The sequence below is a fragment of the Lepus europaeus genome, chromosome 18 (assembly GCF_033115175.1).
Source record: "Lepus europaeus isolate LE1 chromosome 18, mLepTim1.pri, whole genome shotgun sequence".
Classification (NCBI taxonomy): Eukaryota; Metazoa; Chordata; class Mammalia; order Lagomorpha; family Leporidae; genus Lepus; species Lepus europaeus.
The window spans coordinates 46,318,107-46,344,501 of NC_084844.1; the positions used below are offsets into that span (position 1 = coordinate 46,318,107).

General features: G+C 58.7%; 1 protein-coding gene across 4 annotated transcripts in view; it reads left to right on the plus strand.

Annotated features, from left to right (window-relative positions):
- Positions 1–26,395, plus strand: part of RPH3AL (rabphilin 3A like (without C2 domains)) — a 157,148-nt gene that overhangs the window by 116,129 nt on the left and 14,624 nt on the right. For all 4 annotated transcript variants that reach the window (XM_062215729.1, XM_062215732.1, XM_062215731.1 and 1 more), the window contains one exon: positions 16,786–16,960. In XM_062215729.1, the coding sequence (XP_062071713.1) occupies positions 16,786–16,960 (175 nt within the window). The remainder of the gene's footprint in view (positions 1–16,785; positions 16,961–26,395) is intronic.

Below are 26,395 nucleotides of genomic sequence, written 5' to 3' on the forward strand. Positions count from 1 at the left end.
TGTGCCCCCGGGAAGGTGGGCAGAGAGCCGGGAAAAGCACTGGGATTTGCTCTTTTTTCTCACGTGCACTTGAATGACAGTTTGGATGATCTGATTTTCCCACTGGTGTTTTGGGTGCTGAGTGGCGCTAGTTGCCACGGCTGTGCCCTCTCCCAGCCAGCTGCTGGCCAGATGCAGCCCGGGGGCTCAGAGGAGGCTGCATCCCTCAGGAGGGATTTACTGGGCCCCCAGTTGGTGCCCAGCCTGACACACACACACCCACCCGCACCCCTACAAGTAGCTCCGGGTGCGGGCCCTGCTGTGATGCCAGTGTGGTGAGGGTGGGAAGCGGAGGAGTTCTGGCCGCCGGGAGATCCCTGCAGGTTGGCAGCAGGCCCAGGGAGGCTGGCGTTGGTGTCTCTGTCTCCCAGCCAGCTGGAAGCTCTGGCTCCTTAGTGCTGGGGCCAAGGCGGCCCTGCCTGGATGCACAGTGCTGGGAGGGGCCTGGGCTGTGTGACAGGCTCTTTCTACCGGACCCTGCCTGCAGCATGGGCAGACAGGGAGGGCCCTCTGGCCTTGTCCTCCCTCTGATGCCAGCGTAGTGATTCCAATCCCCAGGGGACCCCAGGGTCCCTGTCTCTCTCTCTCCTTGCCCCGACTTTGTGACTTGCCACATCCCAGACTGGCTGGTGGGCTCACAGCAGACCCCCGCCTGACCTGTATTTTAACATGCACACCTCTGAACCTGGCTTCGGATCCTAGGACCTTGTCGTCCTTTGACCCTGGAGCTTTCCTGCTGCTCCTCGTACCGCATCAGCGTGAAGGTCAGCTCCCCTGTTTGCTTGGAGGGGCCCCAGCTGGCCCCCTCGTGTTTGCTTCCAGGCACCGCCCCCCGGGCGTGACCTGCACCAGGCGGGCAGGGATAAACCCACGCCCCGGGAGACGCGCCAGGAGCGCACAGCACAGCATTCCTTGTCCCAGCGGACACCTGGAAGCCAGCCAGTGTCCTTTCACAGTAGGATAGATTCTGGCTATGACATAATTTACAGCAGTGAGAGCTGCAGCTCAGCTCACCGAGGATGAATAAAAAACACAGGGAGCAAAACGCCGGCGCGGGCGTGCAGCCAGCAGTGTAGACGGCAGCTGGGACGCCGCATCCAGTATGGGAGTACCCGAATTTCAGTCCCAGCTCAGCCCCCGAGCCCAGCTTCCTGCCGACGTGTGTCCAGGGTGGCAGCAGTGCTGGCCCAAGGACGCGGGTCCTTGCTGTCCTGGTGGGGGACCAGGACCGAGTTTCCAGCTTTGGCCTGGCCCACCTGGCTATTGGGGGTGGGGGGAGGGGCAAACCAACAGAAAGGAGGCTTCTGTCTCTCTGCATCTTAAATTTTTAGAAATTATGTTCAAAAGCCAGTAATAATATGTATCTGTGTTATTGAGAGTCACACACAGATTTTTATTTTTTTAAACAAAACTAGGCTCCCAGGGCCCTCTCAGATCTAGTAGTAATTGATTTCTTTTTTTTTGTTGTTGTTGTTGTTGTTGTTGTTGTTTTTGACAGGCAGAGTGGACAGTGAGAGAGAGAGAGACAGAGAGAAAGGTCTTCCTTTGCCGTTGGTTCACCCTCCAATGGCCGCTGCGGCCGGTGCATCTCGCTGATCCGAAGCCAGGAGCCAGGTGCTTCTCCTGGTCTCCCATGCAGGTGCAGGGCCCAAGGACTTGGGCCATCCTCCACTGCCTTCCGGGGCCATAGCAGAGAGCTGGCCTGGAAGAGGGGCAACCAGGACAGAATCTGGCGCCCCAACCAGGACTAGAACCCGATGTGCCGGCGCCGCAAGGCAGAGGATTAGCCTGTTAAGCCACGGCGCAGGTCAGTAATTGATTTCTTAAGGAGTTCATAGACATTTACTTGAATAAGATTCTTTATTCTTTTTTTAAAAAAAAAATTATTTATTTGAAAGAGTTACACAGAAAGTGAAGGAGGGGCAGAGAGAGAGGTCTTCCATCGCTGGTTCACTCCCCAGTTGGCCACAACAGCCGGAGCTGGGAAGATCCAAAGCCAGGAGCCAGGAGCTTCCTCCGGGTCACCATGTGGGTGCAGGGGCCCAAGGACTTGAACCATCTTCTGCTTTCCCAGGCCACAGCAAAGAGCTGGATCGGAAGTGGGACAGCCCGGTCTCAAACCGGCGCCCATATGGGATGGTTGGCTCTGCAGGCAGTGGCTTTACCTGCTATGCCATAGTGCTGGCCCCGAGATTCTTTTGTCTTAAGATTTATTTGTGTATTTAAAAGGCAGAGTTAGAGACAGAAAGAGAGATCTTCTGTCTGCTGACTCACTCCCCAAATGGCTACAATGGCTGGGCCTGGACCAGGCCGAAGCTTGGAGCCCGGAAATACACCCAGGTCTCCCATGTGGCTGGCAGGGGCCCAAGCACTTGGACTGTCTTCCACTGCTTCCCCAGGCACATTGGCAGGGAGCTGGATGGGACACAGAACAGCCAGGACGCACAGCAGCACTCATATGGGATGCCAACATCACGGGCGGTGGCTTAACCCGCTGTGCCACATGCCAGCCCCTTGAATATGATTCATTGAAATGTACTGTGTACAACATACATGTTCACCACAGGTGCTTGGTTTCACAGGCATACACCCCAAAGATAACAGGAGACCTGCAAAATCAGACACCAGAGCAGTGAGCTCACCTCAGTGATGTGGGGAAAGACTCGCCCGATCTCCGAGATGGTTGTGGGGGAGGGGAGAGCCAGGGCTGAAAAGGACAAGGGTGCAGGCGGTGACCATGGCAGACAGAGGAGGCCATGGCACCTCAGAGCTGCGGGTGTCCCCAGAGGGAGTTAGACTGGTCAGCAAGGAAGCAGGCACCAGGATCCTCATTGGGGAAAGCACCCTTGGGGCAAACCCTACTCTGTGCCACCCGCCAGCCCTGCACCAGGGTCAGCCCACTAACCATGCCACCTGGGTTAAGGAGTGCGTCTCTGAGACTGTGTTGAAATGGGGGCTTGTTTGTTGTTCTGGGAATGGACTCAAAATCGCCATGCTCCCCCGAAAAGACCTGGCTCCGTGTAAGTGGCCTGTGCAGCCCCCTGTCCCCAGCCCGTTCATTCCCGGCGAGCAGCCTGACACCGCCGTAACAGCTCTGCCCTTTCTCAGTCCTGTGTAGAAACAAAGAAGATGGAATTGGAAGGACTGCAGGCCGCATGCAGATGCAGAGGGCGGGAGGCGTGCGGGAGACAGACAGCACCAGGACCTGGCAGGAGCACAGAGCGCCCTTAGCCTGGGTGGATCTGCTGAACTTGCTGGAGCGTCTGGGACAAAGTGAGCCCAGGGGCAGCCATGGGGAACAGCCCCTCGGGGCGGGGCCGTGCAGCAGCGAAGGCAGAGGTAGAGTCGGCCAGCCTGCCCATGCGGTTCCCCTTGATCCCCCATGGGGGCCTCGCAGGAGTGAGCCCCTCACCAGGGGTTAATGGAAGCCAAAGCATTTCCTCTGGTTCTGAAATAATCCAGCCAAGGTGTTTAAATTATCTGTCAAGAAAACAGATAGCACCTCAAAATGTTTTTTCTCACTGCATTTTTTTCTCTTTCCACTGTGCTGGCAATCGCCTGCCTCCCAGGCTGACCTGGTTGCTCAAAAACCCACTTGAAATGAAGAGGAAATGCGCTAGGGCCTGCGGATGCTCCCTGCTCTGCTCGGCTCCCCGGGGAGGGGGGATGGGGCTTTGTAGAAAGCCAGGTGCGTGCTGCGCCTTAATTCCTGGTCCATCTCCTGGTCAGGTGTGGGGCCTCGCCTGGCGCTCAGGGAACCAGGAGGGGTCCAGAAACCCACCAGCAGTACCCTGGGCCTGTCTTTACCATGGGGGTGAGGGTGTTGTGCCCACCTACCATAGCAGCGGTTGGGGGGGGAAGGTTCTGACGCACACACGCACCAGGGACTCACGGTGCTGTTCTTCCAAAGGCACGTGCTCCTGGGCGGCCCTCCCTGAGCCTTCCACCAGCACCCCAGGGAGGAGTTGACACCTCCGGAGTGACGAGCACAGGGTGGGAGTCAGAGCTGGGGAGAGCAGCAGTGAGAGCAGGGGTGCTGATGGCTCTGCCGGTGGCCCTGGCGCTTCTCGAACCCTACTCCTCTTGCACCCAGGACGGGACGGTCACGGAAGGCAGTGTGTGAACACACTCATGTGCAGGGAGGAAGGGCCCTGGTGAGGCTTTACGCCCCGGGCCGCCCACTCGGAAGAGCGTGTTTCCTTTGCTCAATTTTCATCCACAGGATGAAGGCTTGGGGTCTTTTTTCTGTTTTTAAAATGTTTGTTTTTTTGATTTGAGAGGCAGCGGTAGATTCACCTCCCACACAGGAACTCCGTCCAGGTCTCCCGTGTGGGTGGCAGGGACCCAAGTACTCGAGTCATCACCTGCTGCCTCCCCAGGTGTGTGTTGGTTGTAATCAAGATCTGGGACTTGAACCCAGGCAACTCCGATACGCGATGCAGGCGCCCCAACCAGCATCTCGACCCTGAGCCAAGCACCTGCCTCCGTAAGTGATGTCTGCGTGCATGGCTGGCTGCCGGCGGCGCCCTCCGCGGAGGTTGTTAGTGGGGGTCGTCCTCCAGAGGCAGGGGAGTGAACAGAGGAAGGATGGTCACCCTAAACTTAATTCCTGTCCAAAGGAAAACATCAACAACAAGGAGAAAATCTAAAACAAAACAAACAAGGAAGGAAGCGGGAGGGAAAGAAAACGTCCCAAATCCCAGCACTGCAGAACCTTGGCCTTCGTCCTGGGAGTCATCTTAGGCATGCGGTCCGCACCTGTGCAGCCGTTTGGACGTCCCAGGCTGCCTTGTCTAGCCATGTACCTCCCCTCGCTGTGAAGATGGAGCAGCCTGGCACTTAGTATTTCCAGACATTTCTTGGGTTTCATTGAGACAATCTGGAATTTGGAGCCAGATTATTATTTGTTTGAATGAGGTTTTTTTTTTAAGATTTATTTCTTTATTTGAAAGGCAGAGTGAGGGGCCGGCGCTGTGGCTCACTTGGTTAATCCTCCACCTGCAGTGCTGGCTTCCCATATGGGCACTGGTTCTAGTTCCGGTTGCTCCTCTTCCAGTCCAGCTCTCTGCTGTGGCCCAGGAGGGCAGTGGGGGATGGCCCAAGTGCTTGGGCCCTGCACCTGCATGGGAGACCATGAAGAAGCAACTGGCTTCTGGCTTCGGATCAGCACAGTGACAGCCATAGCGGCCATTTGGGGGGTGAACCAACGGAAGGAAGACCTTTCTCTCTGTCTCTCTCTCTCACTGTCTAAAAAAAAAAAAAAAAAAAAAAAAAGGAGAAAGAAAGAAAAGCAGAGTGAAAGGGAAGGAGGGGAGAGAGAGAGCAAGAGAGAGAGAGAAACAGAGAGAGAGAGAGAGAGAGAGAGATCTGTCTTGTATCCACCAGTTCACTTCCCCAGTACTTGCAGTAGCCAGGAACTGGAACTGGGGCAGGCCACATCAGCAGCCAGGAGCTCCATCCTGTTCTCCCATGTGGGTGGCAGGGGCCCCGCATCCTTGAGCCATCACCTGCTGCCTCCCAAGGAGTGCATTAGCAGGGAGCTGGAATCAGAAGCAGAGGCAGGACTCGATCCTGTGCACTCCTGCACCGGATGTGAGCATCCCAAGCCTGCCCTCGGATTATTGACTGAGTCTCCCATGTCTCCATTTTAAGCATAATTCTTTCACATTTTTGTACTTCGTGCTTATATTTACATTGGTTATTTAAACTGAATTATCTTTTTTTGAGGAGAGAGACCCATATCTCCCATCTGCTGGTTCACTCTCCCACATGGCAGCAACTGCTGAGGCTGGGCCATGCAGAAGCCAGGAGCCTGGAGCTTCTTCCAGGTCTCCCGCATGGGTACAAGGGCCCAAGCACTTGGGCCATATGCTGCTGCTTTCTCAGGCCATTAGCAGGAAGCTGGATTGGAAATGGAGTAGCCGGGACTCAAACTGGCACCATGGGGGATGCAGCACTGCAGGTAGAGGCTTAACGTTTTACAGCACAACGCTGGCCCCTGAATTCTCTGTTTCATTGCCATGATGAACTTTTTGTACCACCAGAAGTCCCCCGTTTCGATTGTTTTACAAGTGGGCTCCAATTTACGATGGTTTGACTTAAGGTTTTCCTAACTTTCTAAAGTGTGAGATCCATCCATGTTCAGTAGAATCCATGCTTTGATTTTTGAACTGTGGTCTTTTCCCAGGCTGGCAACTAGGACGTGAGTCACGGGGCACACTCGGCAGTGGCCAGGCTAGCCCCTCGATCCCCGCCCTGTGCTGTGCTGGGGCAGGCTAGGGGCGCCCAGCGCGTTTCCCATGTAGGGTATTTTCCATTTATGATGGTTTCGTTGAGACCTAAGCCCATCATAAGTCGAGCAGCATCTGTGTTCCGGTTCACCATGGGTCACCTGAACCAGACCTCCGGGCAGCTTTAGGAAGAATGGATGCAGCCCTTCCGTTTCTGCAGCTCCCACTGATCTGCCTGAAAGCAGAGCCGTTCCCGGACTGCAAGGGCAGGGAGAGGCGGCAGCCAGGGCCAACTTCGTGCCTGCTCTGGTTCTGTGGTTACAGCCATGTCCAGCAGGCCCTGGGACCTGCTTCCTGCACCCCTTGCTCCTTACAAGGAGCTGGCAGTCACACGGGCTGCATGAGTGCCGCGCCTCCAGCAGGTGGTCCGCAGCAGGTGGTCCCGCTGCCAGCCAGAACTCCAGGGTGGGGAAGGCGCCAATCTGGTCTGAGCGACAGCTGGCATTTCCCGCAGAAACAAGGCTGGAAGCAAGTGTGTCCGTTACATTAGCGCCTCTCGCGTCGGCGTGCTGTGTGCAGCAGCAGCATGAGCTCGCCCAGCCTGTCGTCCTTGGCAGTGACCATGGCTTTTCATGCTCGCTTGTCCCCACGGAAACCAGCCAGGGTGCCGCGCAGCCATCTCAGAGAGACGTGGGGCTTCCGCCAGCCACGGGCTGCTGCAGGCCCTGCTGCTCCCATGGACGCCTGGTTCTCACTGCAGATCCACGCAGGGTCCCACACCTGGGGTCCGGGTGGGGGTTGGAGGCACATGCCAGGGGGCTTGGCTTTCCTCAGGGACAGAACATCAGGATTGTCAACTCACACTGAGGTTTTCTTTCTTTCTTTCTTTTTTTTTTGTAAGATTGATTCATTTATTTGAAAGGCAGAGTTATATAGAGAGAAATCAGGAGAGAGAGAGATCTTCCATCCACTGGTTCACTTCCCAAACGGTGGCAACGGTGGCTGGGGCTCCGCCAGGCTGAAGCCAGGAGTCAGGAGCTTCTTCCAGGGACTTGGACCATCCTCTGCACCTTCCCAGGCACATTAGCAGGGAGCTGGATCGGAAGTGGAGCAGTTGGGACTCAAACTGGCACCCTCATGGGATGCCCACACCGCAGGCAGCGACTTAACACTGTGCCCCAGTGCTGAGGTTTTCAAGTCATGGCTTCCCTCCCCAGTCCTTCCCTAGCTCGCTCCGCTCCAGTGTAATTCAGGGACCGCTTTGCTTTGCTCCCCGGGCGCCTGCATCACTCCCTGAAGCCGCCTCCAGATTCAATATCGGTCCCGGCTCCTCCTGGGGCCACCTGCCCCACAACTCAGGGGTTTAATGTCATCGACAGCCAATTGCCAGTCTGTTGTGTTTTCATTTTAATCAAAGTCATTCTTGCATGTGCTTTAGAAAACCAAACACACAGCTCTGCAGAGCCTGTGTCGGGGAGCCGTGGTCGCCTGCCAGGGGTACATGCTGCACTGTGTCTACCAAGCCTCCTTTCTCCTTTTTAGAAAATACGGTTGAATTATGTGATTGTGTGGCTTTTTTAAAGAGTTAGTTATTTATTTGAAAGGCAGAATGACAGAGAGGGAGAGACAGAGAAATCTTCTATCCACTGGTTCATTCCCCAAGTGGCTGCAATGGGTGGGGCTGGGTCAGGCAAAAACTAGGAGCCTGAAACTCCAAGTCTCCCACATGGGTGGCAGGAGCCAAGCACTTGGGCATCCTCTGCTGCTTGCCCAGGTGCATGAGCAGGGAGCTGGATTGGAAGCAGAGCAGCGGGATGCCAGCCGGTGCTCGTGTGCAATGCCGGTGTGGAAAGAGCAGGCTTAGCCCGCTGCGCCACCATGCCGGCCACAGCCAAGCCTGTCCTGGTTCGCCAGTGTGAGGTGCTGCCAGCTCTGCGCTCTGAAAGCTGGGGAGCCGGCCAGCCTGCAGGACTGCGTCCCCGCCCTCCTCCCAGTTTTTGATGGTTTTATTGTTCTTCGCTTTTCGGTTAAACTGGTAACTGTATATTGTGTTTTCCTTTCCTTCCGGTCGGCTCTGGCGTTCATACGGCCCCCTCTGGGGGGTGTGGGTGTGCATGCCCCTCTTCTCTCTCCCTCCTCTCCTAGATGACGCCTTTGCTAAGAGATCCCAGAAGGGCAGCTCTTCAGCCACAGTGAATTCTGCTGTGCTTTAATTATGACGTGTGCACAGGTCGTCGTTTACCGAGCTGATGAGTGATGACCCCAAGAGGCTAATGCCACAGGAAGGAGGAGAAAGGACACTCCCCACGCCCTGCAGGCTCCATCAGGGTCCAGAGGGGAGCGAGGGGAAAGCATGGGCCCCGGGTTGGCTTGGGGTTCTGCAGGGAAGGACGAGGAAGGAGCTCGCGTTGCTGGTGTGGCGGCCATGGGGCTGCCCCGGCCCTGTGATGACTGAGCGCAGGGGAAAGGCTGGCTTGGTGTGGGAGTGGTAGATAAAGGAGACAGGTGGCCAGCTGGAGGCTGTGTGGCGTGATTGTCACTCGCCAGTGGAAGCTGGGTTACAGGGTGGACGGATGCGGCTCCCGCCTTTGGTTTGGCCCTGGGATTACTGAATGACAAATAGATAAGGTCTCTTAAGGAGGCACAGAATGGTCTGCCTCTAGGTTGGTTCTGAGAAGACTTCAAAACCCCCCAGACAGCGCCAGTGCCCCTCTTCCAGGCCAGCTCTCTGCTATGACCCGGGAAGGCAGTGGAGGATGGCCCAGGTCCTTAGGCCCTGCACCAGCATGGGAGACCAGGAGAAGCACCTGGCTCCTGGCTTCGGATCAGTGCGGTGCGCCGGCTGCAGCAGCCATTGAGGGGTGAACCAACAGAAAAGGAAGACCTTTCTCTCTGTCTCTCTCTCTCTCTCTCTCACTGTCCACTCTGCCTGTCAAAAAAAAATCAGTAAATATTGCTTAACAGAGTGAGGCTGTATTTGATTTTACGGAGAAGGCCAGCATTCCTGGGGGGGCCCTACGAGAAATGCACCCCTCCAGTCGAGCGCCTCTGCCTCCTGCCGTTTCTCCCCCACCTCTGTTTCTTGGGGCAGTACTCGCAGAATGGCCTCACTCTTCTCATCCAGCTTTCACTTTGTTTGTTTTTTTTTTTTAATTTATTTATTTATTTTTGACAGGCAGAGTGGAGAGAGAGAGAGAGAGAGAGAGAGAGAGAGAGAGAGAGAGAGAGAAAGGTCTTCCTTTTTGCCGTTGGTTCACCCTCCAATGGCCGCTGCGGCCGGCACATCTCGCTGATCCGAAGCCAGGAGCCAGGTGCTTCTCCTGGTCTCCCATGCAGGTGCAGGGCCCAAGGACTTGGGCCATCCTCCACTGCCTTCCCGGGCCATAGCAGAGAGCTGGCCTGGAAGAGGGCAACCGGGATAGAATCCGGCACCCCGACAGGGACTAGAACCCGATGTGCCGGCGCCGCAAGGCGGAGGATTAGCCTGTTAAGCCACGGAGCCGGCCACTTTGCGTTTTTATTTCTCTACCTCGCATTATTCCATCCCAGCAGCCTTTTCTTCTTTAAAAAAGAAGATTGACTGATGTGCCAGCAGGAAGCAGACGCAGACACGGGCTGGGCTGGCGTCGTAACCCAGGGTGTGCAAGTCACAGTGGTAGATGTGCAAGGCTCGGTTTGTGGAAGCTTCTAGATCAAAGTGACTTCCCAGAGTCTAGCCAGGAGCTGGTCTGGAGAAGGGAGGAGGAGGAGCCTCATGTGGCGAGGGGGTGGGAGCGGCTGGGTCCTGCAGAGTCCGAGCCGTGGAGACAGGCAGTGGAGGGGTCTGGCCCTGAGATGCAGGGTTGCAGGGGCCATGGCAGCGGCACTGGGCAGTTCTGCTTGTCTGCTGGAGCCCCAGGAGGCTGCAGTATGTGTGTGGCCGCCTCCCCTCTGCCAGTGTGGCCAGCCCCCTACCACTGCGAGGCAGGCAGAGTGAGGGCTCCCCGAGGGTGAGGTCCCGCTCCGTCTTCTGGAGGCAGCCTCTTGGCTTTGCCCTCTGTTCCTGACGGCTCCTTGCTGAGGCCTGGACTGGAGGTGAGGCCAGGGGAGGGAGCAGCATGTGCAAAGACCCAGACCATCCCCCCACCCCGACCTGCAGGGAGAGGGGCGCAGGGGCAGACCCCTGAGCCGGTGGAGACACTTGCTGAGTCACGCTGGGTGCACAGGGGCAAGGCTGGAGCCGTGGACACACGGAGGCCTTCAGCCTCTGCTGTGACCTCTGCCGCTTCCCAGCAGGGCCCCTCAAATTACCACCCCCCAGCCCCCGCCGCTTAGGGGATGCCGGTGATTAGCGATTGTTATCGCGGTAATTAAAATTCCCTGGAAACAGCCTGGCTAATATCCGTCCGTGTCTGCAGTCGGGCTGGCCGTGAGCTGAAATCACAATGCAGACTGGAAGCCCAAGCACACAGGGCGACACCGGAGGCCGCCAGACGCCCCCGCCAGCGCCAGGGACGCCCCGCGGGCCTCGCCTCCTTCAGTCCCGTTTTCAAGGCTGGCTGCACGGCCGCCCTTATCACGGCAGAGCACACGTGGGCCCCGCGGTGGGGCTGCCCAGAAGGGAACGGGGCTGGGGTTCGCTTGTTCCCACGCAGGGCTTTTCCCACCACGGCTCCTGGGGACGTGGACGGGGGCTGACTGACACCAGGCGCTGAGGGGTCACGGGACTGAAAGCGCCTGTGCGCGTCCTCCAGGGAGGGGGCGGGCAGCTGGGTGAGCGAAGGTCACGGATGTGCATGGATTGGCGTGGGGAGGAGAGGTTGCTGCTCAGAGCCCGACCCAGCTGGGCTCACATTCTCGCCTCCCTGGGCCTGCTCACCCGTGTGGAAGGCATTTTCCAAAGCGCTGACGGCGCATGTGTGCGTATCTGCACGGTGCACCTGCCGCACGGGGGGACACATCTGTGTGCTCTGCCCACCTGACGGGGGACTCACACTGGCCCAGGGTCACTGGCCATCCTGGGCAGCAGGGCCAGCCATCCAACCTCCCACCCGGACTCCAGTGACGGTGGGAGAGCACACGGACAGAGACCCGTTACAGGGGACTCAGAGGGGTGACAAGTCCCACAGAACCGCGGGGGAGGCGCCTGGCCTGGCAGGCCTGTGGGGCCGTGGCCCTGCCAAGCATGATACTGATGATTCCGGGGTGAGCTGCGTGAGGTTAGTGGGAAAGGAGGCCACGTACCCCCAAAGGGAGCTGGGCACCAACAGTTCCATTCCCACAGCCTGATGGCGTGGATTCTGTGCTCCTTATCCTGTCTCCCAAGAACACTCTCTGATCTGTGCTTTTCTAAGTGGGAGGAGTTGAGGGGGGTTGTTGCATCAGGAGGTGAGACTGAGGCACAGGATCCCAGGAGGCGGGAGAGGAGTAAGAGGAGAGGCTGGGGGCACACGCAGTCGGGGGGTTCGCCGGGGCTCCCGCCACCAGCTCCTGACTCCTGCTTCCTACCAGTGCAGATCCTGGGAGGCAGTAGCCGCGGCTCCAGTAGCGGGGTCTCTGCCGCCCACGTGGGAGACCTGGATTGAGCTCCTGGCTCCTGGCTTCAGCCCGCACAGCCCTAGCCACTGCAGGTGTTTGGATACTGAAGCCATAGATGGGAGCTTTTTCTCTCTGAGAAAAGAAGGGCCCAGATGTTCCGTGATAGATGACCATGTGACCGCAATGCGGTCTGCACACCACTGGGACGTATTTTAGTCCCAAGAAGAAAGTTCTGGTACATGCTGCAGCAGGGACGAGACTCGGAGGTGCTGTGCTACGGGAAACAAAGGGACGCATGCCCTGCGATTCCACCTGCACCGGGGGTCTTCGGTGTTCGTAGAAAACGCCTATCATGAAAAAGCTGGGCCTGGATGCCAAGAGTGTTCTGTACTGAAATAAACTTACTTCCGGTTACACGTTCGCATGAAGTGTCCTGCAGAGTCCGAGCCATGGAGACAGGCAGTGGAGGGGTGGAGACTCGGGAACACGATGGCGCGGGGCCTCACCTCTGCTGGGTGGGAGGAGCCCGGGAGGTCAGCGGCACAACCGTGGATGCGCCCAGCATGACTGAATCGCGTGCTTAACAGTGGTTGAGGCACTGTCTTTTCTTTTTTTCTTTTTAATATTTTTTTTTTATTTGAAAGGCCAAATTACAGAGAGGAAGAGGCAAGGGGAAAGAGAGAAAGGTCTTCCATCCTCTGATTTGCTCCCAAAATGGTTGCAACAGCTGGAGCTGGGCCCATTCAAAGCCAGGAGCCAGGAGCTTCCTCTAGGTCTCCCATGCAGGTGCAGGGTCCCAAGGACTTGGGCCATCTTCTACTGCTTTCCCGGACCACAGCAGAGAGCTGGATTGGAAGTGGAACAGCCAGGCCTTGAACTGGCGCCATATGGGATACCGGCACTGCAGGCTATGACTTTACACCCTATGCCACAGTGCTGGCCCTGAGGTGCTAATTTTTATGCACATTTCAGCACAATGGAGATATTTTAATTTTTTTTTTTAAAAAGGGCCGTGCACACTGGTGAGCTGAACATGGGGGCCGTGAGTTGAGGTCTCGCTGATCCTGCCCGTGGCCTGGGCCCCCCAGAGCCCTCCGATGCAGCTGTGATGTTCCTCATCTCCTCCACTGAACGCTGTGTGGCCATGAGATCTTCTTGGTCACGTGGCTGTATCACCCTTGGCGTCACCCTGTCGACTCCTCTTCAGACAGGGCCTTGGCTGGCTGGCGTGGGGCGGGCTGTGCTTCCTTCCCAGAGGCGTGTCCAAGGGTGCAGGGGCCCCCTCGTGCCTTCCGCAGCACCCGTCTCTCCAAGCCAGCTGACCCAGGGAGCTGCTCTGAGCAGACGGGACCCTGGGTTCCATGGTGTGCGTGCCCGCCCCGTGATGTTTCTTCGCAGGGGCTGGCATTGTCTGAGCGCACACACCCCCTGACCCAGCTGTCCCAGCACTGTGGACGGCAGTGACGGCTGCCACGCTGCTCCTGAACAGAAAAGCCAGACACACTTCCAGCATCCATCCGCTCCACGTGCCCCACCCCCGCACCGTTCACAGATGGCTCCAAAGCCTTCGGTCTTTTGGTCCCTGGGGAAGCCGGCTCTTGCAGGAGCACAGGGGCTGGCGCGTTCGGGTTATAGCCCGGGGAAAGCTGAGACTGACCAGGACACGGGCCTGTGCGTGGGCCTGAGTGGGCCCCTTGTCCACACGCTGGGCCCCTGGCTGCCTTGTGTGGCCTCTTAGACCTGGGAGGCCCCTGTGCTGCTGCTGGTGTTTCCCTGCTCTGCCCAGTCCGCCCTCCCACCGGGGAAATGCGAACGTGGGACACCTGGAATCTGGAGGGTGTCTGGCTCACTGCTCAGCCACAGTCAGGCAGCCCCTGCTTTGCGTCTGGAAGCTGTCAGGGTGAGGCTCTGGGCCATGGGGCGGAGCCGAGGCCAGCAGGTGGCGTGCTGGCTTTGGGCAGGTGGCTGGACATGTTGGAGCCTCAGCTTTCCCATCTGGAAAATGGGGATCATAACAAAGCTGGGGGTGGGGAGGGAGCGTCTCACGCCGGTGCGTTGTGGATTTTAGGCCATGTGCATGCGTTACAATGATCCTTGTGCATTTGCTGCTGCTGTAGCAAAACACCTGAGAAGGGGTAACTTAGAAAGAGCAGGGGCTCCCAGCTCCCGAGGCTGGCAAGTCTGAGTGCAATGATGCCGGCTCCAGGGCGCCTGTAGCCTTGGCAAGTGGCCAGGAGCAAGTGCGTCGGCTGTGTCTCTTCCAGTCCCCGTAGAGCCCCTGATCTATCGCGGGGGCCCCACCCTGGACACCTTCCCTCCCAAAGGAAGGCCCCACTGTTAACTCAAGGATAGAGTTTCCCCATGAGCATTGGTGGGGCGACGTGCAGACCCTGGTTGTTCCCACTCAGACCGAGGTGTACTTGTCGGAAGGCCTTGTACTTGTAGGAAGGTGTACTTGTAGGGGCTCCGAGGGGAGCAGACGAGGCTTTCGGAAGGAGGCCCCATGAAGCACCGCGCCCTCCCCAGAGGGTGACCGTGCAGGGGCAGGCCCTTCCTCCCAGGGATGCTGTCTCGACTCACACACCCACGCCTGGCACTCTGGGGTGCACCAGTGACCACTTGGGGTCAGGCTGACCTATATTCTGATTAGTGGTCAAGTTTTTCTGTGTTTGAGAGGCAGAGAAAGAGAGCGAGAGCATCCATCCTGTGGTCCACTCCCCGAAGGCTTGCAGTGGCTGGGGACTGGGAAACCCTCGGAGACTGGGTGGCAGAGACTGGGTGAGCCGTCACTGCTGCCTCCCAGGACGGGCATTAGCAGGAGGCTGAGTGAGGAGCAGGGGCCGAGACTCAAACCCAGGTGCTCCAGCGTGGGACACGGCGTCTTAACCACCAGGCCAATCGCCTGCCCGTCTGCTGGCTTAGATTCCTCCTTTCCAGTGAGAGGTTCAGTCCACTGATGATAAAGCGGTTCCCATCCGTCCCCCTGGAGGAGGCAGGTGGCATTGCTGAGCCGCGTCCCATCTGCTGGGCAACTGCTCTGTGCCTGGCCTCGAGGCTGTGTTCATTCGTGGGTCCCGTGCTCCTGCCGCCCTGTGAGATGCACACCGTTCCTCCCTCCTGTCCACACGGCCACTGGGGAACGGGCCCAGGGCCCACAGCGGGGCGCCCGCACAGCAGTGCCAAGGCCTGCTCTTCCCTGAAAAGGTGACGTCATTCCTTCACACACTCCCAGCCCTCACTACACAACGCAGGATGTGTCTCCTCCATGGGAAAAGGGATTAGGGAGCACTCGGTGGTTCTTGAACCTGGGGACCTGGGCTCAGCTGCTGCTCTGAATTCTGGTCGGGGGCTCCCAGGATCCGGGCCCTTTCTGCACCTGCTGTAGAGCTCGTCCCGTGCGAGACGCCCTCCGAGGAGCTTCCCGGTGCTGTGCCGTGGTCCAGCCCTGCTCTCCCTGCAGCTCCCTGTTGCTCTGTCCAGAGTCCCCGGGAGGGAGACAGGCAGGAGGAAGGCTGGCGGCGTGTGCCGAGCATCTCCTCTCCTGCCCGGCTCGGTGCTGGGCATTTCCAGCTTTGTCAGCCGCCTTGTTGGGCAGGCGTGGTTAGCTCGCCTCACTGGGCTCAGAGAAGCCACCCAGCAAGTGTGTGTAGAAGCTGCTGTCGACTCTCCCTCGCTCCCCAGGAAGAACAGGAGGGAAAGGCCTGGGTGACTACTGGGCTGAGCCAGGCAGGGGACCCTCAGCGCACAGGGGCTACATGCCCCACACCTGAGCCTCTCGCCCTGGCAGTCCTGCTAGGGGCAAGGGTGGGCATGCTGGGCCTCCCAGGGGTCTGCTCACCCTGAAATCTCCTCGGGAAAGGAGGAGATGTCTGTACCTGCTTGGGCCCCGGCACGTGCAGTCTGACCCCTGCAGTTCTGAGAGTCCCAGGGAGCTGTGGAGGTCGAGAGGGGCTCCTGGGAGGCCCTGGGTCTCAGAGCAGAGCCACAGCCTGGAAGAGGGCAGAGAAGCTGGTGGCTGTGCCCTGGGGCAGCCAGACCAAGCCAGGAGTTTTGTGGCTACTTCTAAGGCCCTGTCCTGAGGGACAGAGACAGGCCTGAGCGAGAGGGGTGGCCAGGTGAGAGGAGTCGGGGGTGGGTGGGATCCCTGTAGGTATTTGGCAGCTGAGCCATCCATCTATGTGTAGGCCTGGGCCAATGAGAAGGTGCAGGTGAGGGCCGGCGCCGTGGCTTAACAGGCTAATCCTCCGCCTTGCGGCACCAGCACACCAGGTTCTAATCCCGGTTGGGGTGCCGGATTCTATCCCGGTTGCCCTCTTCCAGGCCAGCTCTCTGCTATGGCCCAGGAAGGCAGTGGAGGATGGCCCAAGTGCTTGGGCCCTGCACCCGCATGGGAGACCAGGAGAAGCACGTGGCTCCTGGCTACGGATCAGTGAGATGCGCTGGCCACAGCAGCCATTGGAGGGTGAACCAATGGAAAAGGAAGACCTTTCTCTCTGTCTCTCTCTCACTATCTACTCTGCCTGTCAAAAAAAAAAAAAAAAGGTGCAGGTGAGGATAGGAGTGAGGGGAAGCACCTGTCAGTGGCAGACCCCCTGGAGGTACCACAGCACCGTGCGATCTTGGGCTTCCCAGCTCTGGCGGTTCTAGGAGAGGGTTGGGTACAGGTCAGAGTAGATGCAGTGACTGCCAGGAGGTGGTCACAAATGGAGGTGGGGGACAGCGATGACAGAAGACAAGAGAGCGTGGGGTCTGCCTTCAAAGCAGCTGTGAGTGTGTGGAGTGCACACCCCGTTCTCCAACCCCAGGAGGCCAGTGACTGTCCAGTGGCTGGGGGCATGGGGCTAGAACCCCCATGCACGTTCTGCTCTCAGCTCTGTGGCCCCCATGTCCCAAGGGGGGAAGGAAGAACAGGACACGGAGCACGAGGGGGCCCGCGGGGCTGCACAGCACATGGGGGCTGCCTGCGCCTGTGCCCTGAGCAGATGCCTCCCCCATGCAGGTGTGGAAGAGGTCGGGGGCCTGGTTCTACAAAGGGCTCCCCAAGTACATCCTGCCCCTGAAGACCCCCGGCCGCGCTGATGACCCCCACTTCCGACCCCTGCGTGTGGAGCCAGCACAGCCCGAGCCCAGAAGCACTGAGAGTGGCCGCGTCTACACCTGGGCCAGAGGAAGAGGTAAGACTGTGCACCCTCTCTCCTGGGCCAGGCAGCAGGGTGGGGACGCGAGGCCACACCCACCTGCCCCTTGCCTCTGTTCCTGGTGCATGGGCAACTCGGGAGCACGCCCAGGGCGGCTTCACACGCCAGCGCCCTGAGCAGCGCACAGTGGCAGCGGCCCCCGGGTGGAGCCAGGGTGGAGCCAGGGTGGAGCGTGGAGCGTCCTTCGAGTGGTGTCTAGGGAAGGGAGGACTCTGGCTTCCCGGGTCCTACGGAGCTAGAGACTATGCCCAGTGCCCCGGGTGGTGCGGTGGCGTGCGGGGAGGGCTGTCCCAGCCTGGCCGCTCCAGAAACCTCGGGGCACGTTCCCGCGCGTGGTTTTGTGGTCAAAGTTGCCTGCCTCTCCGCCGGCCCTGGAAGCGGTCCAGGCTGATGTGAAACCGCCGCAGCCCTTCTGTATGTCGCCGGCTGTTCCTCTCACTGCGAAAGCAACGTATGTTCAGCATAAAAGTTGGGAGGCTGTGGGACAGTGCACTTGAGGAGGCGAAATCCCCTCCCAGACGGTCTCGTGTCTGGCCAGGCATCCCCCCCCCAAGCCCCCAGTCTGCCTCTGACTCCACCAGCGCACCATGGTGTAGCGACCAGGGGCTGGTACGCAGAGACGAGGCAGGTAGGGGTGGCTGCAGCGGGCAGGGAGGGAGGGGGCTGCCCCAGGGGGGCGCCGTGGCCAGCCAGTCCCTGGTGGGAGCCGGCGGGAGCTTGTTGGGGAGGTGACCGCCGTCCTCCCTCGGAGCTGGGACTTTCTCCTGCCCGAGCCCTGCCAGGCGCTCTGTGTCCCTCAAAGTACAGGAAGAGGTGGCCGCCCGCCGGCTGTGTAAGCGCTCTGCCTCCAGTGGGCGAGGCGGTGCCTGAGGTCTGTGAGCAGGTGCAGCCTAGCCCAGCCTGAGGCCCGTGCTGCAATGTGAGCGCCACATCAGCACACGTGTGTACACATGTACTGCTCTCATGGGCGGGCACACTCGTGCAGGCACAAACGAGCCTCTGCCGCCCCGGTGGCCACACAGACACGGTGGCCCTTGAATGCATGGCCCCAAGGCTGCACCCTAGGACTCCACTTGCTGACCGGGCTCGCTCTGAGGCTGGCTGCATGGAGGCCCCGTCCTGCGACCTGGGCCTGCGACCTGGGCCTCGCTCCGAGAATGGTATGGGGAGGGTGGTGGGAGTGGGCAGGACCGACCCTGGGGGAGCCCAGGGCTGCGGGGTGGAAGAGGCAGGCAGAGCGGACAAGCTCTGGCACCAGGCATGGGTCAGCAAGGAGGGCCCTCCTGGGCCGCTGTACTGGCCATGCCCTCTCTTTAAAAATCCTCCAATTAATGAATGCATCTGAGAGACAGAGAGAGGGAGTAGGACAGAGACGGACGGATCTTCCATCTGCCAGTTCATTCTCCAAAAGCCAAGCCAGGGACTCACTCCAGGTCTCCCACATGAGTGGCAGGGACTCTGTTGCCTCCCCGGGTGCACATTAGCAGGGGCTGGGGTCAGAAGTGTACTGGGGTATGGGGCACCCTCACAGCTCCGTAGCCAGCCCAAACCGAGCTGGGATGGGATCAGTGACCTGCACTGGAGGCCGGGCTCGGCCGCCACGCTGGCGGCTCCACACAGGCAGGGCAGGGCCAAGTCCTTGGCGTGCAGCCGGGGTGACATGGAATCGATGCTCGCTAAAAGATGAATGAGCAAAGGGAGCAGCCAGCCACCCTCTGCAGGAAGCTGAACAGCCTGTGGGGCTCCCGCAGGGCCAGGGGTACTTGGAGGCAGTCAAAACCACCCTGCCCCCCCAATGCCCCACCCTGGCCTCACCCCCCAGCTCATGAGGGCACCAGTGGTTCCTGCTCAAGGCTGCTCTCTGCAGCCCTCTCCCCTCAGCCATTCCTCCTCGGTCCCTCTCTGTCTCCGTGCCCTCGGACAGGTGCACCTGCTGCTCGCACCTCTCCCAGAAGCCTGTTCTGTCTGTGCCCCGTCGGGGAGGAATCAGTGCTCACAGGCCGTGAGCATCTCGTCCAGAGCAGTCGAGCGAGGGAAGTGGCTCCTTTTCTTGCTCCTCCGAACTCTCGTTGCTGATTAATTGCGCAAGGATGCGTGACCTATGTTAGCACGGTAAGCGAAAGCTAAATGAAGAGTAAAACCCTCTCCTGCTCGCCACCCTTTTCTGTCTTCCTGCAGACCTACACTGGCTCTGGGACTCGGGGGCTCTGTGGAGGTTTTTTGTTCTGCTTTTGCAGAGCAACAAAATTAAGGCCCCATCCCTGGGTCGGCGTGTTGGCTTCTTCCCAGAGAAGCCTGGCACAGCGGGGCCCCTGGGGCCTCCCTCTTGATGGCTGGGTGATGGCCCACGGCAGGTGTGCTTGCATTTAGTCCTTCACCTACTGGGGAACACGCAGGTTGTTCCTAACTTTTTTTTAAGATTTATGATTTATTTATTTGAAAGATGGAGTTACAGGGAGGCAGAGGCAGAGAGAGAGAGAGAGATCTTCCATTCGATGGTTCACTCCCCAATTGGCCACAACGGCAGGAGCTGTGCCGATCCAAAGTCAGGAGCCAGGAGCTTCTTCCAGGTCTCCCATGCGGGTACAGGGGCCCAAGGACTTGGGCCATCTTCTACTGCTTTCCCAGGCCACAGCAGAGAGCTGGATTGGAAGTGGAGCAGCTGGGCCTCAAAGTGGCGCCCATGTGGATGCCGGCACTGCAGGCAGGGGCTTTACCCGCTAGGCCACAGTGCCAGCCCCTGTTCCTAACTGTTTGCCCCACAAGCAATACTGAAATGTCCTCCGAGGTGCAGCCTGAGGTGCTGGTGCTCTCATTTCAGTGGGTAGGCTTCCAGAAGGGCGATTGTATGTATGTGTGGTTTTTTTTATTTTTTTTTTTTACTTTTATTTTTGGCAGGCAGAGTGGACAGTGGACAGTGAGAGAGAGAGACAGAGAGAAAGGTCTTCCTTTTTCCATTGGTTCACCCACCAATGGCCGCTGCAGTCGGTGCGTTGCGGCCAGCGCACCACGCTGATCCATAGCCAGGAGCCAGGTGCCTCTCCTGGTCTCCCATGGGGTGCAGGGCCCAAGCACTTGGGCCATCCTCCACTGCACTCCCGGGCCACAGCAGAGAGCTGGACTGGAAGAGGAGCAACCGGGACAGAATCCAGTGCCCCGACCAGGACTAGAACCTGGTGTGCTGGTGCCGCAGACGGAGGATTAGCCTAGTGAGCCACAGCGCCAGCCACGTGTGTGTTTTAAGATTAACTGATTTGTGAGGCAGAGTAACAGCGAGAGGAGAGACAAAGGGAGAGAGATCTTCCATCTGCTGATTCACTGCCCAAATGGCTGCAGCAGCCAAGGGTGCGCCAGGCCAAAGCCAGGAGCCAGGAACTTCTTCTGAGTCTCCCACATGGGTTCAGGGGCCAAAGCACTTGGGCCATCCTCCGCTGCCTTCCCCGGCCATAGCAGGGAGCTGGATCGGAAGTAGTGTAGCCAAAACCTGAAACCAGCATTCTGATATGGCATGCCAGCATTGCAAGTGGAGGCTTAGCCTCAGCACTGGGCCCCTGTGTTCTGAATCTCAGGAGACATTGCCAAGCAGTGTTTCCGACAAGCCCCCTCCCTCCCCGCGGCAAGACTGACCCTTGACCCTTGACCCGCAGCCCCACCGTCTGTGAGTGTCAGCGCTGGTCCTGAGTGTGGCCGCTGTACCTGGACAGAACCTGGTGTGTGTAAGCTGGCACGTCTGGATGTCTCCTCCGGTTCACTGACCGTCCACATTCCGCCTTACCTGAGGCCTGGTCACACCCACCACCCCTTGTCCCTGAGCCACCCCGCCCTGGCCTGCAGCCGCTCCTCCCAGGGCAGGGACGTTACACGGGCTGGAGGTTTTTCTCTGTACTCCCACCTTCTGCTGGTGTGACCGTGGCCCTGGGTACCGCACCTCTCAACACTCAAGCACGGGTTCTTGTTGGCGTGAACTTGAGTTTGTCTTTCTTTTGCTTATGAGATTCCTATCCTGCTTCCACATGTCTTCCTCAGTCCAAAATCCAAGGGAAAAAAATTCTGCTGGATTAGAAGCCTAACTACAGTGAGAGTAAAGGGAAATCACAGACGATAAAAGTTACCAAAGGGGGAAAGATCCCAGCAGCTGTGCTGCCTGAGCGCTGGAGCCCCGACTCAGACACAGGTCAGGGCCGCCGTGGCCACCCAGCCCGCGGCCGTTTCTAGTCTGTGCCGGTGTGATCAGGCGAGACAGGAAAACCGCGTTAACGCTGGGAGAGAAGGAAAGAAGGCCTCCGTTTGTGGGTGACGGGACTGAATGCCAAGAAAACACAGCGGATTATGCTAAACACGGTCTGCCGGGATGAATGAGAAAGTATAGGAATTGGCAAAACACAAGATAAATCCTTTTAAAAATGTCAAGCTGGGGCCGGCGCTGTGGCGTAGCGGGTAAAGCCACCACTCGCAACACCAGCATCCCATATGGGCGGCGGTTTCAAGTCCCGGCTGCTCCACTTCCAATTCAGCTCCCTGCTAATGAGCTTGAGAAAGCAGTAGAAGATAGCCCGTGTCCTTGGGCCCTGCCACCCGCATGGGAGACCCGGAAGAAGCTCCTGGCTCCTGGCTTCGGATCAGCCCAGCTCTGGCTGTTGCAGCCATCTGGGGAGTGAACCAGCGGATGGAAGCCCCCCCACCCCTTTCTCTTTCTCTTTCTGCCTCTGCCACTCTGTAACTCTTTCAAATACATAACTAAAATCTTAAACTGCTTTTTAATTTTTAAAAATAAATAAATGAAAATGTCAGGCTTTTCTCTGCCCTGGCTAATTACAAGTGGGAATAGGAAAATCCTTTTATAATCGTGACAAAAGTATAAAATGCCCAGCAAGCTGTCAGAGCTGCAGGAGCAGCGTGAAGAGGAGAGCGTGTGGCCGTCCCCATGGGCTTGGGCTGCAGCAGCCAGACCTGCCGCCCTCGCAGCCCTGGACGCCGCAGGCCAGGGTGAGGTCACTGGCAGGTGCCCTGTGGCGGGGCCTCCAGGTGTAGCAGCTGCCCTGCGGCCCGGGGCGGCGGGGGGAGGAGAGCGCCAGCCCGGCTTGCCCTGCGTTGCTTCCCCAGCAGCCACGCACCCAATGCAGCCACGATGGGCAGTGGAGCGTTCTGCCCGTAGCACTTACAGAGGGCAAAAGTGAGGCCCGCACAGAGGGCTGGGTCAGAGTCCTGGTCCTTCTAAATGAGTAATCGTACCAAAGAGTCTTCAACAAGTTCATGGAAAATGCAATTCAAAGGTGTGTCATTTGGTGCAAAAAAATTGACATCCGTGCATATTTTTTCATAATATGCATTTTTGTAAGCTTTTTTATATGCGTGGATTTCAAGATGTTTTACACCAAAATAAAGACTTTTTTTTTTTTTTTTTTTAAGAGGCAGGAGGACAGACCAAGGCAGCTGCCATCTGCTGGTTCATTCCCCAGATGCCCTCATTGGCCGGGGCTGGAACAGGTTGAAGCCAGAAGCCAGGAACTCAACCAGGGCCCCCATGTGGGTGGCAGGAACACAAGTCCTTGGGCCACCACCTGCTGCTTCCCAAGGTGTGCATTAGCAGGGAGCTGGAGTTGGGAGTGGAGCTGGGACTTGAACCCAGGCACTCCAGCATGGGATGCCAGCATCCCAACTAGCCGCTTAACCACTAAATTAATGCCCACACCAAACCTATCTTCAGAAAAAGAAAAAAAAAAAGATTTACATATTTGAAAGGCAGAGTTACAGAGAGAGGGAGAGGGGAGACAAAGAGAACTTCCACCCACTGGTTCACCCCCAGATGACTACAATGGCTGAGGCTGGGCCAGGCGAAGCCAGGAGCCAGACGCTCCTTCCGGGTCTCCCACATGGGTGCAGGGGCCCAAGGACTCGGGCTATCCTCCACTCCCAGGCACATTAACAGCTGGATGGGAAGTGGAGCAACCAAGACTTGAACCAGTGCCCATATAGGTTGCCAGCATTGCAGGCAGTGGCTTAGCCCATTGAACCACAACACTGGCCCCTAAACTTATCTTTTGATGCCATTTCCACAAACTTTTTGAAGCAGAGTTGCTTGAAAGAAGCAAATGAGATGCTTTTCTAAGGTTCGTGAGCACACAGAAGCTCAGAGCAACACTGTGCACAACAGCTAGGGAGAGGGGCAGCCGCCAGAAAGTCCAGCTGCTGCGTGGATACACAGAACACAGCACAGTCACACGGCGGGATACACAGAACACGGCACAGTCACACGGCGGGATACACAGAACACGGCACAGTCACACGGCGGGATACACGGAACACGGCACATCACACGGCGGGATACACGGAACATGGCACAGTCACACGGCGGGATACACGGAACACGGCACATCACACGGCGGGATACACGGAACACGGCACAGTCACACGGCGGGATACACGGAACACGGCACAGTCACACGGCGGGATACACGGAACACGGCACAGTCACACGGCGGGATACACGGAACACGGCACAGTCACACGATGGGATAAACGGAACACGGCACAGTCACACAAAGGAATATTACACAGCCATGAAAAGGGTGAGGGGCTGGCTCACGTCAGTCCTTGGACGACCTTGACCTCCCAGTGGGTGAGAGATGCCAGACACAAAGGCCCCTGCGTCCAGTGCCGTTTAGATGCAGCGTGCGGACAGGAAGTTTGTGAGATGGGCGGCTGCCGGGGTTCAGGGAGAGGGGGGGGGGGGGTGTGACTGCTGGCAGGCTTGGTTTCCTTTGGAAGTGAGGGACCCGCCTGATCCAGTGGCCGCACAGCTTCACAACAGCACTAGAGCCGCCAGAGCTGAAGGGTGCATTTTATGGGATGTGAGTTATATCTCAAGTTAAAAATGCATAAGGAAGTTAGAGAATAGCTTATTTATTATAGAATTAATCAATACTAGATGGAGTGGCGCAGTCAGCTCTGTGGACGTGTAGGACAAGCAGTTCTCCGTGTCACGGGCGGACAGCAGGTGGATGTGGGGGGGCAGGGGCGGGCTGGAAAATCAAGCCTTTGGCTTCTGCAGGCTTGCTGATAGTAGCAGGCCAGTGCTGGCCGACTCTTCCCATAGCGTCCGTCATTCCAGCCGCCGAGCCGACTCACAGGAGAGGTGCAGGGCGGCCTTCTCTGATGGAAGTCGTCCTGTGCAGGAGTTATTCTTGGATAGGGCTTTGTGCCTCTCCGCCTCCCATGCTGAGGCCGCTGGGCAGGGTGTGGTTCATTATCTCCTGCAGCCTCCAGGGCTGCGTTAGCCAGAGTGGCGTGGCCCTGGGTGTGCTCTGAGCTGTGTCTGTGCCTTCCTTTCCCACCTGAGCCCTGAGTCTGGAGTCCATGCCGTGTTCCGAGGGCTCTCTCTAATGCGTGTGCTTTGCTCAGACCGGAGCCAGCGAGCCAAGCTCCTGGGAGCCCAGCCCCTGGCTTTGTCTCGCTTGCCCCTAGCTGGGAGCCCGGGGCAGCCCGCAGGGCAGGGCCTGTGGTGGAGAAGCCTCGCTTACTGCCCTGCGGCTGGCTGGCTTTGGGGTCCCTTGACCTTGGCCTCCACCCTGACCCTGAAGAGCACTGCTCGCAGTGGACAGGTGCCTGTTTCCGCCTCCTGTCTGTCCCTGGTGGCCCCCGGCTGGGACACAGGCACCTGCAGCTGGGAGGCGAATGCCCGTGGCCTGGGTCTGACCTGACCTGGAGCCCTCCACGTGGCCAGAGCGACACCAGGTCCCCTTCAAGGTCTCGGAGATTTCAGATGTGTTCCAGGTGGGTCATTCCGAGGAGGACGGAAGCTCCGTCCCGCTAGCCTGGCTCACAAGATTTTCCAACTCCCTTCCGAGTCCTGAACTGTGCTCCTGGCTGTGGCCCAGCGGAAGCAACCTCTGGGGTTCTGTTTGCGTTGAGCAGGGGCCGGTTCAGCTTGGGCTGCAGGTGTCACCCCCTGGGCCGCCTTTGCGGTCTGACCCCCGGGAAACTGCCCGCCCCCACGTCCCACAGTCCCGCGCTGGCCTCTGCCGAGTGCTCTGACTCACCGTCATTATCTTATTTGGTGCTTAAAACAGCCCACGGGGCAGCTGCGGGCAGCGGCGGGGTGGACTCGTGATGATGGACGAGGAAGGCGACTCCTGCCCGGGGTCACGCAGCTTCGGCCGAGCCAGGAGGGCCTGGGCCCCGGACTTCCGAGTCCTGAAAGAAAGCCTGTGCCCAGACCCCGCCCCACCACGGCGTCTCCCCTTCAGACGTGGGGTTGGTGGCCAAGACGGAGACCACCAAGGCCGGCTGGAGCAAGGGGTCACACAGAAGGCCGGCGCCGCGGCTCAATAGGCTAATCCTCCGCCTGCGGCACTTGCACACTGGGTTCTAGTCCCGGTCGGGGCGCCGGATTCTGTCCTGGTTGCCCCTCTTCCAGTCTAGCTCTCTGCTGTGGCCCGGGAGTGCAATGGAGGATGGCCCAAGTGCTTGGGCCCTGCACCCCATGGGAGACCAAGATAAGCACCTGGCTCCTGGCTTCGGATCAGCACGGTGTGCTGGCCGCAGCACGCCGGCCGCAGCGGCCATTGGAGGGTGAACCAATGGTAAAGGAAGACCTTCCTCTCTGTCTCTCTCTCTCACTGTCCACTCTGCCTGTCAAAAAAAAAGGGGGGGGGGCACACAGAGCGGAGGGGCGGCCGCAGCTGCGTCTGCCAGTGCAGTTCTGTCCCTTGCCTGTGCTGACTCAGCAGTTTGGGCCCCAGCACCTGCTCCCGGTCTAACCCCACTCAGGACCCGGCACCCACACTCAGGAGGGGAAGTGAGTGGCCAGCACGTGTCGGCGTGTCACCCAGAGCTAGACGTAACCGCAACCAGCGGCAAGGCAGCTTCAGGCTGCCTTCCATGGAACTGGACCGGGCGTGGAGGGGGGACATGTGTGTCTCAACTGACAGCCGTCCAGACACAGAACCGCAGGTTTTATACACGGCAGGTAATGAGCTCCCTGTCACTGGGAGCACCCAAGCAGATCCTGCGGGTCAGAAACCAGGAGGGGCTCACTGTGGGCCGTGCTGTATCCCGTGTCCCTGTGCCAGGACCCAGGACCGGGAAAGCCAAGTGACCGCGCCAGCTCGGAGCCACAGACCTCCGTCTCATTAGTGTTGCGAGGCGGCTGTTTCTCCGTCAGACGCATACGCTGTTTCCTGGCTTCTCCGTGCAGCGAGCTATTTATACCAGGAGAGCCATTCATCGTTAATGAGCCGCGCTCGGGCGGGGACTGTGCACTGCCCTAGCGGCCCGGAGCCCGTGGTCGGTCGCCAGGCTGCCCCTCCCACCACTGCCTCCCAGCGGTGCCTCCCGGGCCTCGGCTGTGTGTCAGGGAGCTGGGACGGGCAGACATTTGCCCATAGAATGGGCCACAAGCTGGTCTCACAG